This window comes from Poecile atricapillus, chromosome 6 (assembly GCF_030490865.1).
Source record: "Poecile atricapillus isolate bPoeAtr1 chromosome 6, bPoeAtr1.hap1, whole genome shotgun sequence".
NCBI lineage: Eukaryota > Metazoa > Chordata > Aves > Passeriformes > Paridae > Poecile > Poecile atricapillus.
The window spans coordinates 18909946-18929031 of record NC_081254.1 but is presented as its reverse complement, the minus strand read 5'-3'; the positions used below and the strand labels follow the sequence as shown (position 1 = coordinate 18929031).

The 19086-nt window shown below is 46.7% G+C and overlaps 1 protein-coding gene across 1 annotated transcript; it reads right to left on the bottom strand.

The window, feature by feature from the left end:
* Positions 1 to 6242: 6242 nt before the first annotated feature.
* LOC131580323 (elongation of very long chain fatty acids protein 6-like) lies at positions 6243 to 18471 on the bottom strand. The gene is made up of 5 exons (XM_058841383.1): positions 18210 to 18471; positions 9451 to 9715; positions 8585 to 8716; positions 7243 to 7394; positions 6243 to 6664 (listed from the first exon to the last, which is right to left on the bottom strand). Exons 1-5 carry the CDS (start codon positions 18469 to 18471, stop codon positions 6243 to 6245), a joined length of 1233 nt encoding a protein of 410 aa, XP_058697366.1.
* Positions 18472 to 19086: the final 615 nt, after the last annotated feature.

Sequence of the window (19086 nt, the reverse complement as noted above, 5' to 3'; positions counted from 1 at the left end):
ATGCAGCAGGGAAGCAGGACATCTTTACCCAGTGCAATCACCTTTCCCTTCATCAAGCACAAGCTCTAATGGGAAAACACAACTCCAATACTCTACTTTCCTCTTTAGATAGAAAAAACCCCAGCTTTTAAGTATCCTCGCAACAAACTGTCCTGCCAGAAAGGACAGGCAAATCTGACACAACCCATGTTCTGCAATGTCGTCAGCATGCAGAGAGAAAGCAGGTTCTTTGCTAAGAATGGATCCTCACTAGGACACAGTAAGAGGTTCTCACAAACCAAGCATATAACTGCTCAGTTTTTGCTAGTCTCTTCCACAGGAAGCAGTTGTTTCTGAAGGTATTTGTGAGCAGATGCTGAAAGCAGTCCCAGGTGTCAGCCCACCCTCACTGTAACAAATTATTCTTTGCTCTGAGCTAATCCAAAACCTGGGAGCCAAGATATCCTGCACTGAAACAGCTACCTGTGGAAGGGTTCAAAGACCAAATGTAAACATATAAAACATAAACACAGTGCATCCCAGACCATATGTTTCATTGTAACCCAGAACCTACCTTGCTGCTGGACACCAGTGCTGTTGAAGTAGATTCAGTGGTTAATCTCCATTCTGTGCTGGAGCTGCCATCCAGCCACCTTTCCACCAAATACACACCTCATCTTGGTGCTACTGTGCTTAGCTCCTTTCTCTGACATGACCCTTCCATCTATGGGAAGAAAGAAGGGCCTGGGCTTCTAATACCCAACTCATAGCAGAGTCCACCTTTTCTCCCTGGTAACCCAAGACAGGTGGTGCCACAATCCTTTCCTACTTCATTGATGAAGAGCTGATCTCTTTGATCTCTTTGCACACTTGGTCTTTCCCCTCCTCCTTTTCCACACACACTGCCTCTCCACCCTGTGCTTGGTGGTTCTCTGTGCTGCTCGGATGCTTGTGAAGGTACTCTACTTGTTGCACAGAGAAGATGAAGTTTGGCTGGGGGAAGCAGTACAAGACTTGGCTGCTGACTATTGCAGGATTCAGTGAATGAAAGATATGTCCAACTATGCCAAGCAGAAGGCCAACTCCAGCACATGGTTCTCATTTTCTCCTCTGGGAGCCAGTGGGGAAAAGTCAAGACCTAGTTTAGGTCCTGATTTTTCCTGAGGTTTTTCATGCAGTCATTTAAATTAACATTACTCCATACCTCTCATTCCTGAGCAGGACAGATTCAGTACCCACACAAGGTAACAGGTACATGTGGCCAGTGGCTCTGCAGTCTGACTAGTTGGCTCAAGTTTTTCCTTCCCATGCTGCATGGAGAAGATGTTGGGGTCTGTTTCTGCAGTCAGAGGTATTGCACCATGTAGGATCCAGACCAGATGGCAAACCACACACCAGCTCTTGGCTGAGACCACTTTGTACAATGGTACCTAACAACAGACACAACCATGGGAAAAACCTTAATATCTACAGAAAATGGAGATGAGCAACAGCAAATAACTAATTGAGCAAGTTGGCAGCAGAGTGCTCTGGGAGATGTCTCCTGTCTGACAAATGCCACCTGCCTGCCTGGTGCAGCTAAACCAGTTCAGTCTCTCAGTTCAGCTTCTTCCCCATGGGGCCAGGACTTGGACATCATACTCTCTGGTCCAGTACAAACACGACAGGTGTTCTACAGACCTGATCCAGGACTTCTCTCTCACAAGCCCCCAGTAGCTCCCCAGATGTTGATATTGAAACCCCAAGCATGTGATTTTAGCAGGATCCCACTTATTCTCGAGACCTTTTAGGCAAATAACTTTGTCACTGGCTACTTCCCAATCTGCAGATTTAGCAAGCGCACATTCTCCTCCATCATCCAGATCATTAATGGAAGTGCTGAGCAAAAACAGACCTACAACAGATGTCCCTGAATTTCACTCAACATACCCCTTCCTTTTCAACAGTGAACTGTGGATAACTTTCTGGGTATAATTATCCAGTGAGTTTTGTACCTACCCAAATCTCATCTTGATCATTCTTAAAAGACACTTGACTGGCAGCCAAAGCTCTCCGTCACCATGCCTTTCTCTGGCAGAGAGGAAAATTGGATTATTTTGACCAGATTCTGTTCTTAATATGTCCACATAGCTCCTGCTCCTCTCCATTGCTTACACAGTGAGATTATTTGATCCAGTTTTGTTGGTTGGTGGTTTTTTGTTTTTTTTATTTATGTTTATTTGTTTGGGGGTTTTTTGTTTGTTTTGTTTTTGTGGGTTTTTTATTGTTGTTGTGGGTTTGGTGGGTTTTTGTTTTGGTTTGGGTTTTTGTTTTTTTTGGTGGGGTTTTCTGTTTGCTTGGGAGGAGTGGGGTTTTTCTTATGTTTTTTTTTGTGGGGGGGATTTAACTGTGAGCAGTTCCTGGATTTTGGCCTCAGTCCCCATTTTGAAGAGGGGAAACTTGTTCGGGAATTCTCATCAATAACAATGACTAATTCTGGGATTGCTTTGTGTGAGGTTCACCACACAGAGAGGGTCTGAAAAAATCGCGTTTATCTGAATCCTCTTTTCCTTGCACTTTTTTATTCAAGGCCAGGCTTTAGCCCCCATCACCAGCACGGCTTGTGCTCTCCACTCCCCCGCAGCTGTGTCTGAAGGCTAACACGGAGCGCACCGACGCTGGGTGTCCTCAGCAGCTGCCGCGCTTCTTCCCCTCAGCCGAGAAGCAGCAGGCACCGTCCCTGGCTCGCGTCCTGCTCACACGGCGGGGGGTGTTCCGACTCCTCGTGCTCGGTGCTTGCTGCCTGCCAGTAGAGCCCCGAAGCGCGGAGTGGGTGCGCACCTCCGAGCCGCTGCTGTACACGTTAAGGCTGGGCTCAGATAGGTCCGCAGCCGTGAGAAGTGGCTCTAATTTCGGCCCCAGGCGCCGTTCAGGGCCGGGTGCCGCCGGCACTGTGGGTCCAGCCCGTCCCGGCCTGCAGCGCCCTCAGCGCGGGCGGCGGCGCCACCTAGCGGCGGGCTGCGGGGCGCCGCGCTCCCGCCCGCGGGACTGACACAGCCTCCGGGAAAAAATTCCCACTAGCGGGACACCCACACGGCCTCCGGGAAAAAATTCCCACTAGCGGGACACCCACACGGCCTCCGGGAAAAAATTCCCACTAGCGGGACACCCACACGGCCTCCGGGAAAACCCGGCCCACTCGCTCCCACCCACTCCCCAGCCCAGCTTCACCGGCTCTCGCAGCCTGGAGCTCCATCTGCTCCCGCCCCCGCCACATCTCCGTGCCTGCAGCACGTCCTCTGCCCGGCCCGTGCCAGAGCTGCAGGGCTGCTCCCCTGCATCCCGCACTCTGTGCGCATCCCTTCATCCGCCCCTAAAACAAGTTGCTCCAGCTGTGCAAGGGTCCTCAAAGACACCTTCAGCGGGGACCAAGGCTTCCCCCTGAGCCACGGGAGCCATGATTCCTCCACAGGAGGCAACCGATTGCTCTCTGTGCCCTCGAAGTAAAAAAAAACCCAACGTAACAAAAACAGACAAAATCTCAAGATATATCCCCTCCAAAGTAGGCCTGCTGTCTGTTTCAGCTCACCGGCACACATAAGAAGGATTTTCCTTCACAGAGTATCAGGAAAAGACATTTCTAGGAAGCTTCAGGGAAATAGCACCAACCTGGGAAAGGAGGGTGCTATTATTAGCCCCCAAGCCCCAGAATGCACCACCAACTTCCTCACACCCACAGGTAGGCACTCCAGACAACTTACCAAATAACAACAATGTGAAAGATTTGCCTAGCTAGGTCTGTGAAGTTTATTTCTCTCTTCTTTTGCCAGAGAGAACAGCAGACCAAAGAGGTCGATGCTGGGCTGGCTGATGGTGAGCATTCCCTGGAGAAGGCACAGGGCACAGGGGGGATAAGGCAAGGCCTCCTGACAGCATTTGGAAAGGCAGTATCCTCATCTTGTGTGGAGGGATGAGGCTATTTGAAAAGCTGCAATGCCTTTTGGAGGGGAAGAGAAGGTTCCTGCAAGACACTCTCTGCAAACACTCCTTCTACTGGGATGATTCTTGCCCCTTGAAAGATACTTTCCACTCCAGCAGCCTGCATGGAAGGATCTACAAAGAGGTCTTAGCTGAAGCCTTCTGGAGATGCAGAGCCCTGCCTCCAGAGCCCTGCTCTGCACTGCTGAGTGGGGGGCAGTGCCTGCAGAGCAAGGTGGATTAGGCAGCTCACCTCATGCCATAGAGCATCACCTCTGAAGCACCAAGACCATGTCAGGCATGGTAGACCATGTCTGTTAGGTAGAAAAAGTGCAACTGTGAACTCACCATTTCTTCAATGTTTTGTGTCTGGCCAGGCCCAGAGCGTTATGGTGAATGGAGATAAATCCAGCTGGTAGACAATTGCTAGCAGTGTTCCCTGAGGGTCTGTTTTGGGGCCAGTCCTAACAGCTTTATTGATGATCTGGACATGGGGATCAAGTACCCCCTCAGAAAATTTGTAGATGACACTAAGTTGGGTGGGAGTGTTGATCTCCTCTAGGGTAGGAAGGCTCTGCAGAGACACCTGGACAAATTCAATCAGTTGGCTAAGGACAACTGCAGAAGGTTGAATAAGATGAAGCGCTGGTTCCTGCACTTGTGTTGCAGCAACTCCAGGTGCAGTTACAGGCTCCTGAAGGAGTGGCATGAAAGCTGTTCAGAAGAAAAGGACTTAGGCTCAATATGAACCAGCAATGTGCCCAGGTGGCCAAGAAGGCCAGTGGCACCTTGGCCTATAGCAAGAAGAGTGTGGCCAACAGGACCGGGGAAGGGATTATGTCCCTGCACTTGGCACTGGTGAGGCCACAACTCAAGTACTGCTTTCAGTTCTGGCCCCCTCACTTCAGAAAGGGCATTGAGGTGCTGGAGCATGTCCAGAAATACCCGTGAAAGATCTAGAAAACTTGTCATATGAGGCATGGCTGAGGCAGCTGTGTTTGCTTTGTCTCAAGAACAGGAAGCTCCAGGGGGACCTCATCACTCTCTACAACTGCCTGAAAGGAGGTTGCAGTGAAGTGAGGACTGGTCTCTTCTACTCTGCCTACAGAGAGGACAAGAGGAAATGGCCTAGAGCTGAGACAAGGGAGACTCAGATTAGATATTACAAAAATTTTTCACTGTCAAGGTGGTCAAGCATTGGAATAGATTGACCAGGAACATGGTGGAGTCACTACCCTGGAGGTGTTTAAGAGGACCTGGTGCTGAGTGATGTGGTTTAGGGGTCTAGGGGTTACAGTGGTAGCGCTGGATGGATGGTTGGACTTGATGTGCTTAAAGGTCTCTTCCAACCTTGATGATTCTGTGATTCTGTGTATCAGCACAGATGCCCAACACAGCTGAGGGAGCATGCCTGGGGCAGCTGTAGACAGATTGGAGAGCTGGCAGTTGCTTTACCAGAACCACAGCTGTTACAGAAAGTGCCCCAAATAGCACCATGCAGGAGAGAGACTACCCCATTACTCCCATATGTTCTCCATCCCCTCTCTGAAGAGACCTAAATGTAGAAGCCAGTTTATTCCCCAATACTTCAGCTGACTGCTCCTGCCTTTCCCACAGCTGAGGAAGGTGCTATTACACCACTACCCAACATGCTGCCAAGTCCAGAGCAGGAGCCCTTGTCAGGGAAGGCTGGACAGGGCAAAGGCTGCTGCCATCTCCCAGCATTGGAAGTACAGCACAGATCGGTGAGGTAACTTTCCAGTCCCTTGCCTTAAAAGGCCAAATCTCATTCACCAGGTAGGAGCCAACACCCACCTAAAGGCTTGGACCCTAAGACTGAGGCTCTGAGGCACATCTTGGTTTTATGAAGCACACTCGTGTGCTCATTTCAGATGGTAAAACAAAAGCCTGAATTTTTTATCATCTCTCTCACTTCTGGCTCCCTAGTGGTGAGCAAAGGCACTCAGGCAACACAACAGGCTGATTGATGCCTGCAGAAGGGGTAAGCACAAAGGGGCAGCCTGCTGGGCATGTTGCTAACCCTCAGGAAGACACAGTGTCAAGATAGAGAAGGCAGCACTCCTCTCACAATTCTGTACAAAGATCAAGTATGAAAAAGGCATCAAATCAATCAATACATGACAGTATTTATTAGTTGTCTTAACACATCACCCAGTGGAAGATGCACCCAGAGACAAGTTGACTCTGGGACTCCCAGCCCATGAGACTGGGCATGGGCTGGGACATTTGGCAATGCCTGACATACTCTGCAGGACAGAGCAGCTTAAATTAAGCATTAATTTAATTTAATTTAACTTTGATTTCTTGTTGCTACTCAGGTAAGCTTTCATGAAGAAGTTGGAGAAGAGGGCCAATAAAGTGGTATACAAGCCCGATGAAAGGAAAAGCATTGTCCAGGTACCTTGGCAGAGCTTATCATCCATCCAGAAGACGATAAAGATGTTCATTATTACAAATCCTGTCATCTGCACCATCTGTGAAGTGGTGATAAGCATGGTGATGGAGCGTGGTACCCGGTAGCCCATGGCTGTTACAGTGTAGTACAAGTACATCACAGAATGGATACTGAGGTTCAAGGCTGCGTTCCATCCCATACCAATGGCCATAATCTTATAGCCATACCAGCTCATAATCAGTGTTAAAAGGTGGTGGTACCAGTGGACAAACATGAGCTTCTTTTTCCGGAGAACAATGAACAGAGTGTCACCTGGGGTTGGGGGAGAGGTGTATCATTAATCAAGTGAAAGCACAGCAGTTGCACGAGTTTTCACATGAAACAGACCAAGCAAGCTTCAATGCTGAAGCCATTATGTGGTTTGATGCCACCAAAACTTAGGTTCCCATTGAAATAATCTGTATTGAAAAAGACACTCTACCTTCTGGTATGTTTGTAGTATAAGAGCCCCTAGCCCCAGGCTTGCTTTCCCAGATCTACCTGCGCTGCATTTCCAACTGGCTCTTTACTTCTTTTTATGAAAACTGTGCATAAAGCACAATTCCCTGCCTGTCTGCTGTCCCCTCACCACGCTCATTCCAGTAGAGAATTGCCTAGTCCAGGCACTGGCCTGGGGATCAAATTACAACAGTAACATCAGGCTGCAACCCCATGGGGAGCAAGCATATCATCTGAGTTGAGCAATAGGGAGCAACAAAATGAGTGACATATGCAAGGCTAAGCAGCTCTTTTCTCCAAGTAACATTTGGACAGATGTTTCTGTAAAAGAAAATCTGCTTGTAAAAGCAGTGGTTATAAACACATGGGATAAGGAGAAGTTTCAGACTCACCCATTTCGACAAGTTTGCTCAGTGCAAATAGATACATCCAAAGCTTGGAAACGGGGTGGATGTAGAAAGATTGACTACACACTGATTGCTTAAATCCCTTGGTAAGAAGGAGGAAGGCCATCTGCTTCCAGACCCGCCAGGCTGCAATCAAACTGCAAGAAAACCAGAAGAGAACTGAACACTGTGCCCAGGGCCTCAACATAGCCTCTGACAGCTCTGCATCCATGGATATTCAGTTGACTCCATCTTGATGCTCAGGGCAATCTCAGAGACATTTAAACAAACTTTTGCCTTCTTAGACTTTCTAACAAGTTTTGTCCAGGATTTAAAGCCTATTCCTGCAAGACAAAGCAGCATCAAAGAGTGCTTCCTCATTACTCCCCCTGCTCGAAGAAGCACAAGAGCAGAAGCTGCCCTCCCTGATGAGAAATGGAGGACAATTTTGCTGATGTTCACCTTTTGACATGGGCCCACAGGACAGGCCCAGGGAGCACTTATAACCTCCTGTGGCAGGTAACTCCTACAGCTTATGAGAAGAAATACCATTTTTCTTTGTTATCAACCTGTATGTTTCATTCACACAAGCTTGTCTCTGAACAGACCATGAACAGCTATCCCCTGACCTCCCCTCTCCCACAGCATGTGATTTTTCAGACCACTGCCATACCCTACCCTGACATAGGACAACCAGTATCCCTTTGACCTTGTCAAAGCCAATTGGAGTTACAAAGGCAGTAGTCTAGTTTTTCCCACCAAATATACAGCAACAGTTGTGGAGATGAGGGGAATTTTCTAAAATTGACGTCTGCTTGTTTAAATACAGCGCATGGGCTGAAACATTTTCATGGCCACTGCAGGAAACCTTTACCATAAGACTGGACAGTTTGAAAACACATTTTAGATTAATCTTTTGTGCTTCTGTGAGTGTGGCAGAATTTTCCCCACCTCCTATACAATGGGATTAGAGAAATGGGGGGAGGGGGGTGCAGGGGAAGAGAAAGAAATCTAAATTTTAAAGAGAAATAGACCTCAAACTTGTAATTGGCAGGCACCCTTTGAGTGAGGGAAAATGTCTGCTCTTGCAGGCTTCACTTTCAAATCTACCCACTAATGATTTTCAAGCACTCTCACCTGTGATCCTTTTGAAACTCATTCGACTTGCTGGAGTATTTCTGGTGAGAAATAAATGACTTGTATAAAGAAGGTCACCCCCCTAGGTGGAAAGGTTCTTCAAGAGGAAAAATTTATTTCCCTAGTGACATAGTGGATAACCAGAACTTTCCATCAATCTAGTTCTGAGGGAAGGTCTACAGCTGTCTCCAGATTTAGCAAAGGCTCTTACCTGAACAAAGTCAGGCTGAAGGACCACAGGATCAGTGGTGCACGCAGATTGAAGGGCCTCCGTTCCTTCATGAAATGCTGGATACCAAAGATCAGGATGAAATAAATAACAGCAAAAATAAAAGACTTTTGCCTGCAAGTAAAGAAGAGGGAACAGTCAGGAAAAGGCCCAAACTGACCTACTTTTAGCCAGACTTCTGTAGCCCCAGAAAGTATTCTCACCAAGCAACAAAAGGTCTCCTATTCTTGTGTTAAGTTGGGTTTGGTCACAAGAAGCCTGCCCTGACAGTGAGCAAGCAAGAACCCTGGGGACTGTACAAAAGAAAGCAAACTGCTACATCATGGAGATTTCTACAAGACCTTGATGGGATGAGGCAGGTTCTGGTAGCCTGTGAGCAGGATCCAAAGCAAACACATCAATGCACCTTATCCTTTAACACATGAGACTCTACAGGTAGAGGAGGTCTTTACAGGATGTCTAAAAAGGCCAGTTTCATGTAAGCTAGAGACTCAAGTGCCTTGTGTTACATCCCACTCCTTCCAAGGCTTTCGTGCAGCACGGCAGGGCTGAGTGCCCTATTTGCCAGTGCCAGGGCTGCAGTGGCCATCCATGGGTACTTTTGGTCCTCTTACCACATCACCATCTCCCTACAGGCTGCAGCACCACCTGGACCACTGTTTGCTCTGCCACATGTACTGCGGCATCCCATCCTCCACAGCCTCAGGCATGCAGCCAGCGACCCCCAACCTCCTGTTTCTCGGAACTGAAGATCCTCACGCCTGATCTGCTAAAAGCAGCTGAACCCGATAGGGCTACCCAGGGTCCGGAATGCACCAGGTCAGCAACCTCCTCTCCTCTCCTCTCACCAATTCTCCTCCATCCATTTCCTGGCTGCCAGGTGATTGAAGTTCTTCTCGAAGTCATACTCCCCCAGCGGCTGCAGCTCCGACGGGTCAACGTTTGCTTCCATATTCAGCATCCCCGGGAGCGACCCGAAACGAGGCACTCCCGCACGCCTCGCCGGTGGATATAGCCCCGGGAATGCGCTCCGCCCCAGCATTGCACCGCGGCGGGGGCGGGACTGGGAGCCGCCCGGTCCGACGGGGAGAGCGGAGCCTCCCGCTCCTTGAGCTGGGTAAGGAGGGGGAGGCTCCGGTCACCCAGTCAGGCTGAGCAGGAGGTCCTCCCGTTCCCCATCCAGCCCAGCTCGCCCCTCAGCAGATGAGCAAGGTGATTCCAACACTGTGACCAGCAGCAGGCAGAAATTCCCTTACCCTGACTGTGGTTAGCTGTTGTGCCTTCTTCACCATGGACTGAAGCATCTGGACGCTGCTGGAGACTAGATGGGTTCTAGGTAATCTCCCACTTAAGTTCCTGTAGCTGAAAATGGCTCCAGCACAAAGTCCCCTGAATGCAGCATATCACATTGCACCCTCTGGTCACTTCACTCATGGTGGTGTCTCTCCCAGGTGTCATGTCTTTACACACGTGCAACAGCTAAACCCTACAAAGCTCACAGACTTGAGAGGGGTTTGCCTCATGCAGGCATCACTGCACCTGCACACAAGTCATCTGCTTAACTGCTGCCTCTTCGAACAGGTGAACATTTGCCTGGGTGAGACATTTCATAGGACTGTAGAATGCTTTGGGTTGAAACTGACCTTAAATATCATCTGGTTTCAACCCCTCTGTGATGGGGAGGGATATCTTGTACCACACCAACCTACACAAAGCCTTATCCAGCCAGGCCTTGAACTCTTCTAGGGTTTGGGCATCCACAATTGTCTCTGCTTTTGGTAATGCAGTAGTATGAGAAAATCAGGAACGAATTTGACATGTAGGAATTAAAATCCCTTGGTGATTTTTGTACCACCCCTGACTTGGACTTCCCATTTTGCAGAACACTTGTATGTATCTGTGGAAAGTTCAGCTTACACATGTCAGCAGCAGTAGTTTTACCATACCCCACACAGGGAAAATGCCCTCTGCATAGCATGAGCTCCCACTGTACCTTGCACAGCTCTCACTTATGTATTTCCAGCTCCAAGGAGGCCCTTCCCCTTCCAGAGGCCCGCAGGCCAGGGATTGTGCAGTCTCCATTCCTAGGTCACTTGTCTTTCATCTTTCATTGCCTACTTTGGGCAGTAGCATAACCTGTCAGAATATTCAGGTACATGCTGAAGAAAACTTTCATCTGTTGCAAGGGCTTCTGCATGCCACAATAACAGGTGCAACCACCAATAAAGCAAATGGTAAGAGCAGAGAAGAGGCAGCACAGTAACACAAACCTTTTGCACCTCTAATGCATACAAGTTGATGTTCAGTCTCACTATTTAGCAGCGAAGCCATATTGGGAACCTTATAAATTTATCCCTCTCCATGCTCTTGACAATGGTCTCACTGTTGCTGACTTCTTTGCCTGTATATTGTCTGTAGATTCACTGTTCTTAGACAGAGTGCAGTTGTTAGCTGTTTGAGGCACTACAAGTACAAAATATCTGCTTGTTTCACCTATGTTTTAGCAACTGTTGAGCAAGGCCTCCTTTATGTAAGATGCCATACAAGAAGAGAAAAAACCTTTAAATACTTGTTGAGAGATGCAAGGATGAGTTGGATTAGCTGAGTAGAAAACATCCTGATATTGACATAATTTCTTATTCCTAATGTATATAATGTATAGTGTAATGTAAGGTTCAGCAAAGTTTTTTTTTTGAAACTGTTTCATGCCACACGAACAAGAACAATGTCTCTCCTAGGGCAGGTGTGTCCATCCATCTCTTAGGTGATGGCATGTACAGTTACAGAAGGAGCTCAGGACTGCAGCTCTTTGGTACCACCTGAGCAGGCAGCTGGCAGCCCTCTCCGGCTGTCTCTTTGGCAGATGGGAACAAGAACAACACATGTAAAGAACAGAAGCAGATAGAGGATGCCAAGAGCCTCATCCCTGCTGAGACACTTTTCTTGCTTAATAAGGCAGGCTTTGTCACAGAGTGAAACCTCACCTGCACAATCCAGATGCAGTTGTGACATTCTTGTTATCCTCTTTTCTCCCCACTGTCAAATATATCTGTCTGCACTCCTAGATCTGGGTGGATTAGCACACAGAGAGCTGCCATGTCCAGTGCCTGGTCAGAAGCACTGTTGGACTCAGAACACTTTAGAAGCTGACGTGCAATGTAGACTTCAGAGTGACTTGTAAATAAAGAGATGATCTTATTTTCACACATCACAGTGAATTGCACAGAGCTCAGCCACTGCAGGTGAGGAAGTGGAGGCCCAGCAACACTTCACACAGAGCAAGAACACCAGGGCTGCAGTCCTGAATCAATGGGAGGGGAGAACTTCATTCTTCTGTCTTCCAACTGACTGGGAAGGAGACAGAGACCCTATGGAACAGAAGCCTCCATGCCTTTATTTTGAGCCCAAAATTGCTAGGTAGGTCCTCAAAGGAAAGGAAAATTTTGTGAGGACCACAAAATAACATTGTGGATCCTTATGGAGAGCTGGGTCCCATTAGACTGCTTCTACAGAATTCCAGAAATAATTATTCTCTGAGATAGCCCTAAATAGATGAAATTCTCGCTAAAATCTTAAATTGCCATTTTCAACAAGAGCTTCAGTTTTCTGGTAAAGATTCCCTTTTTCACCGATACATGGAGAGAGAACTAGTTTCTGATATGGTGACTGAGCATCACCTTCACTCTTATTTGCCCTGTGGTCAAGAGTACAAGAGAATTGATTTTTGCACAAAATCACATTTTGTATCTCAAGTCTTGAAAAAAGTTTCCTGTAACAGGACAGTAAACAACAAATAGACTACTTTTGTGGTAGATTTGCCTTCTGTCAAGACTTGAGAGCACAAAGATATTTGTGAAAGACTCCAGGTACCATTCAGAATAAGTAACAACAAATGCTGGTACAATCCATAGTCCAGGAAGTGATTTCTAGAAAGACAGAATGCATAACCTCTTTTCTAAGAATACTGCAAATTAACAAAACCAAAACTTTAGGAAAGATAAAGGACAACAAGCATTTACAGCTTCCTAGCCTCACAGATCAACCACTTCCATAGCAATTGACACAAAAAAGATGACACAGAGAAGTCTGTAGGACTTAAACATAGTGGGTACACAGCAGGAGTCAAGACAGCAGCTTCAATAACTACAACAGGGCAAAATATTATAACCATGTGGATCAGAGGTAATGTGGCCACTAAAATCTTCAATTGCCTGTTGGCTAGCTGACTGTCACTGTACTGCCAGCAACTACCTGCCTGATCCACACAGGTGGGGACAGGGAAACAAGGAGGCAGAGCTGCTGATTTAAAAAAAAAAAAAAAAAAAAAAAAAAAAAAATTAGTTATAGGTACGATATGCCAGTTCAGATTTGCCTTAAATATGAGACTCCTGCAGGACAAGGGTACATACAGAGTCAGCCTCACCCAAGCTGCACCTTGCTGGTCTGAGTTACACTGCCATCCCCCCCATTGCAGAGGACAGAGAGTTTTTTTGGCCACGAGACAAGGCTATTGCACATAACCACCTCCAAATCAGCTTGTTGTACTGCCTGTGATTGTTACTTGTGATTTAGAGCAGTGAAAGCCATGGAGGGATCTCCTTGCACAAGCACCACAAGCTTTCATCAAAGCTTAGGACAATGACCTGATTCTGTATGACACTTGACTGCAGAGAATATGCCTTCATATATGGGCCCTCCCAGGGGCCATCTTGATCAAATTATCTTTTAACTCCTTTGACACCAACAGAAGTGGAAAGGCAGGTAAGGCATGATTTTACACGTATCTCCATTTGTTTTAATTAGGTTTAATAGGTAAGAAGAAATGGTAAGGATAAGGAAACAAACCTTCTCCCTTGATTGATTCCCTGACTTTGGGAAGCAGCCTGGTTTTAATACATATTACAGCAAAGAGCTTGACAGAAACTGCTGGAGGAGTTACCCTGAGCTATTAGGCTTACACTCAGCTAACACAAAACTTATGCCCACACAAGTGGTGAAACAGTGGAACAAATTGCCCAGAGAGATGGTAGATGTCCTGTGTCTCAAAACATTAAAGGCTGAATGGGGCCCTCATCAAGCTGACTTAGTTAAATATGTACCAACTCATTTCAGGGGTGTTGAGACTGGGTGATGTTTGGGTCCCTTCCAAACCAAAACATTCTATGACAACCTCTAAATACAAAAGATAGGGGTTTGCTGATACAAAATGAGATATTATTTACATTTTTATTACATTATATTATTTACATTTTTTGGCACTTCATATGTGGGCAGCTCTGATGAGCTTTTGTTTAGAAAGGGCAACAGCAAGTAACGCAACACAAAAAATAACACAGCTATTTGAAAACCAAAGCCTCAAGCACACAAGCACACACAATTTTGCATAGGTTGAAGCTTCATAAAAACCAGTCTGCAGAAAATTATTAAGAGCTGGCTTGGGTAAAACCCAGGCAGTGGGCATCACTTGTTTCAAGGAGAGGGAAGAGTTGCAGTGCAAGTGTCAGAGGCAAAGAGCTTCAGTCAGGAGGTAGGCAGGAGACACTGACTCAGGGAGGACTAAGACCTGTTCAGATTTAGCAATTTGCCTTCACTGCCTTGCTTTGTCAAGTTTAGCTATAACCCTTTCTCCCAGCAACCATGGCAGAGGTGCATTCCTTTGGAGATATAAGAGAATACAGGAAAAAACCAGCAACCAGAGCTGCAGGAAAAGCTGTGGGAGACCCCACCCCAGTGCTGGGTAATTGTGAGCATGCCTGGACCTGAGGCTCAATGCCTCACAGGTCTGCTAGCACAGGGCACCCTCTGGCCCTAGCCACCACAGACCGTGACACCAAGGTCTCCACCAAGGGGCTCTCAGATCTTTGGCCATTAGAGAGGAGAAAACACTGCAAAAGTGCAGGGAGACATCACCTCCTGAACAAAGACCCAAAAACAAGAGCAGGGAGGAGGTTTGCTGTGCTTCTTCCTGACTCTCTGGAGGTGTTAGCTATCCTGCCCTGGTGAAACATGTCCTCAGGCCCAGGAGGAAGAGAGGATGCCCTGCTGTTTGCAAGCAGTCCATCGGTCTTCCTTCTGCTTCCCCAGCCTCAGATGAACTTCACTGCCTTGCAGGAGTCACCCAAGCAGGCTGGTACAAATAGTTTGGGGTTTAACAACAACACAGTATCAGAGGAAACAATCCTTCCTTGCAGCTCCCTGCATGATGTTTGACTAGAGGCCATTAAGAGACACAGCTCAGCAACAGCATCTCTTCTTTGTAGCTTGGCAGGATACAGCCATAATCAGCAGCCCTTGTATCTGTATCAGACCTTCACTGTACAGTGTTTGGGCATGGTCCTTTTCAAGGATGTGTATGATGATCATGAAATTTGGGCATTTAAGAACAATTTTGTATAGAGGAAGACAAAGTATTATCCTTTCATGGATACATACATACTTTTAAAGATGCCTTCTGGGAAACACAGATGTGTTCTGGATATGTTTGCCTTGCCTCTGCCATGCAAGACAGTGTTTTCCAAGCATGAAAAAAACCCAAAGCAGGTGTCCTGGATGGGAATAGGAAACCTCTCAGAAGCGACCACTTGGAGTCCTTACTAGTGGCCAAGTTATTTCTTGATCTCTGACCTAGTTGTTACCACTTTGAAAGATCTTTGAATAAAAAATATCAAAGGGACTAAGAGTTAAACATCCTAAGGGTTAAATGAAATGGTGTTGACATCAGGAGCTATTAACCCAAAGATGTCATAATCTGCAATGACCCTTCACGATAATGCTATCAACTCTAAACTCAGGATTACAAATCCCATGTAAAACATCCATTATGCAAATCACCTCTAAGGAGCTCTTTTGTTGATACCCTATCATTTACAAAACCTTTTGTTCTCTAAAGCCTGTAAGTAGGCCCACTGGTGTTTGGAAACATTGATTAAAACAAGTACGTTGAGTGGGCATCTGGGCTTTTGCCTGGAGTTGCTATGTCTTCAAGCTTTGTTTGGAAAACAATAGTTGGATACACATAAAGACTCCAGAAAACCTGAGATTAGCAGAGAATCTTCTCATTTAATTTGGTGTCTGTTTTCACAGCTGAAAATTTGGAGGTGGAGACTATCTTAACTAACAAGTTCTTGAACTAACGCATGTACAAAAGTCTCACTGAAGGACTTCTGATTAAGATCAAAGGTGTCCTTTGAACAACCCAATCAGCTATGCCTTTATCACAGAAGTCTCAAAGCTCAGGCTGAGTTTAAGAACACCTATAGGCATGCATGGACATACCTATTTGTGCTCTCTGAAGTGTTTATTAGAGAGAGACTTTGTACAAACATTCAGTATTTCTCAACCAGAATTGGTCCTGTGCCTTAAATAAGAGTAAGATAATCACAGCACAATAACAATTATTGCATTGACAAAATTTCCAGTGTGAGCTGTTGCCTACACTGGTCATGGTGTGTAAGAGCTCTCCACCCTGCATTCTCAGAAATACAAAGCATCTTCTGCTTTGCTAAACTAAGCAAAATTGCCCCAGGATCATTCACAGCCAGAGTTTGCCAAGAGCCTTATGTTGACCCCTCTCCACTTAATCATTCTTGTGCTCCAGTCCCCAGTTTAATCGTCTGCTGTCATAGTTAGCAGAAGTTACACCAACACCAGACATGCACAAAACATCCCCTCTTTTCCTCTGGCTGAAGTTTATCAAGACTGCAGAGTCCAGGTAAATTTGCAAATCCCAGGTGACACTGAGAGCACAAAACCAAAGCTCAGCACTGGGCTTTGTAGAACCCCCTAGCTACAGAAATGGGACTAAAATGCTATTCCTCTAACCCCAGAAGAAAGTGCTTGTTTCTCCCTTTTAACAAAACTCAACTAGTGAGCATTCATTCTACTTGCTTCTGCCTTGAGATCAGTTTGATCACCAGTAAAGCTTGGATTGCCACCACCCGTTACTTGACTCTTTTTGCAGAGCCCCTTTTGAAACACCTTTGGAAAGTCCTGATAATGAGGACCCACACTCCTTTACCCAGCTCTGAACTGATACAGCTAGAGGACTCCTTGGTTAGCAAGGTATGACCTGCAAGGAGAAGAGTCCTCAAGCCTTTGTTCAGCATTTGGGGTTTTTTTCAATTGATTTGTCACAAAACTTACTGTAATGCAGCTTCCCTGATCAGACACAACCTCTTCTTACAGTGTAGGTGCTGACTCCTTTTGCTACTGGGCAGTCCTTGAGAAAGGTGGATGGGATGTAATCCAAACACAGAACTTTGAAAGATGTCTCTGTGCTGCCCAAAAGGTCTGCAGTTGTTTCTTCACCTCCTCCCCACTTTGTAACCCAAACAACAGGCAGGGTTTTTAAGATCAGCTTTTTCTAGTTTTGTCTTTTATTCTTGCCATGGCCCTCAGCTTCTTACCTTTTTAGTTTTAATGAAAATTAACCATTCAGCTCTGCTTCTCAGTTAGTTTTGCTTTTAAAAAGGCTGTTCTTAATAGCAGTCCATGTAGATCCTTGGTGGACTCGGGACACAGCCTTTAATATTTCCCTGCCTAGAGCCCAAAATCCAGCATTACCACTGCCTGAACTGATAGATGACCCAAAGCTTTGCAGGAAGGGCACTGAGGTTCAACACCATTCAAAGCATCTGTTGAACCTTGTTGGCATTATAACACAGAGTTTACCATTTCCAGAATGTGTAATGTTGTTTCTTTTTCTTTTTTCCCCAGCAAGATACACAGGCTAATCTGTGTTGTTTTCAATAATGTTTTGGATATTATTTTTCTGTTTATTAATGTACTTCTCTAAAAGCAAACATTATCTATGCAGGGCTGCCATTGCCCTTGTGAACCATACCATTCTGTTTTCAATAACTCCTGCAGCTTTCCTTGTTATCTTGGATTTCTCAAAACCTACTTCCTTTGAAGTACAGATGTATGGTTCTGCATATGACTATAACCACACTTATCTCTTCACAATAAAGCAAGATCCTTCTGGTTTTCCAGGATTGCCAATAACAGAAGAAAACTCAACTTTGCAAAGCTCTTTACTAAAATAGCTGAGTTTTACATCAGCACATGGTTTGATTTTGGAAGAACTTGCCTTATAGAATCTCTTATAACTGAATTCAAAGGAGACAGGATTAGGTTAATCAGGAGCACTACTACCATAGTGCTAGCACAGATATATTACTAAATAATAATTCAAAAGTTTTCCTTAAAAGCATTGCTACACAGCCATTCCTACTATGGACACCACAGAGAGAACCTGAAAAATAACTGGTTCCAGCTGCATCTCACTCAGAGTCTTTTACAGCAGCTGGTAGAGCGGTCCTGATGGGGGTAAATGAGCTCAGCTGGAGAGGGAGAAGCATCTTAGTAGCAGTCCCTGAAAAAGAGGGATGAGGCTAACAGAGATGGGAGGAGCTTTCCATATCCTGAGACATCAGTTATTTGGAGTGATTGGCTGCCCTCAGCTGTCCTGAAAGGCATAGTGTCCAGCTCCTGGCTGGTGTGTAATCTCTGCTTGGTTTTGCAAGGATTTGGGAAGCCCTTCCAAAAGCACAGCTTGGGTGGTACCATGGGTATTTCTTGTTTTTGAGATCATACCTTGTCTGAGTACCTGGGAGAAGGATTCTTTCCACTGCGCTGCCTTCAGGGCTTGCTGTGCAGTTCCATTTGGCACGGCACAGCCGTAAGAAGGCCCTGGTGGGCACTGAGGGACTAGCTTGCTCCATCAGTGCTCTCAATGGCAAATGGCCACGGCTGGGGACTGGGGACTCGCAGAGCTTGGCTTGTTGCCTTCGTCTGTGGAAAATATTTGTAACCTGGAAGCATCGGAGAATAGCATTGCCCACACTCCCAAGAGCATCAGAGAGGTGCATGGGGGCCATGAGGGACATACCCACAGGCAGAGATGAGAGGCTGGGGCTGAGCCATGGGAAAGGGAAGGGGTCGTGTCACAGAAGTGCTCTTTGTTTACTGTCATTGAACGGTGGGTAAGAAAAAAATCGTCCTCTCTACGCTTTCTTCTGCTATGATGGAACGATTTCACACTCACCTGCAGAGGGAGACGGCTCCTCTTTATAAGCCAAATTTTGTTGACACAGTTTGGTGCCGCCGCCTTACTAGGCTGGAAAAACCAGATAGGGAATGGATGTGGCTGTTCGGGAGCCCACAGCCAGATTATCCCATGGAGATGCTGCCAGGGGTGTGCGGGGACCTTTCCAGAGCCAACCCTGGGGCTGGAGCAGCAGGAGTTTACGAGCTGGTCGCGAAGTCCTTGAGGGGAGCAGGCTCCGAGGCAGTGCCAGGCCCCGCTGTGTGCCCCAGCGATGCTGCAGCTGCCGGCACCGGCCTGAGGGGTCACAGCAGGAACCATGCGAGCGTGTGGCGTCCCCCATTCCCTCCTCCCAACCAGGAGCAGCTCCCAGCACAGCAGCTGCCCCCAGCCCAGGCTTTGGGCAGAGCTGCACAGCCATCACCTGGAAAACACGTTC

Coding starts and splice junctions, on each gene's coding strand:
- LOC131580323 (XM_058841383.1), bottom strand. CDS start 18,471: ATGCACCTCTCTGATGCTCTTGGGAGTGTGGGCAATGCTATTCTCCGA. Junction 7,395..8,584: donor TTCAGCCTGACTTTGTTCAG/GTAAGAGCCTTT, acceptor GTTTTCTTGCAG/TTTGATTGCAGCCTGGCGGG. Junction 6,665..7,242: donor GAGCAAACTTGTCGAAATGG/GTGAGTCTGAAA, acceptor CCCCAACCCCAG/GTGACACTCTGTTCATTGTT.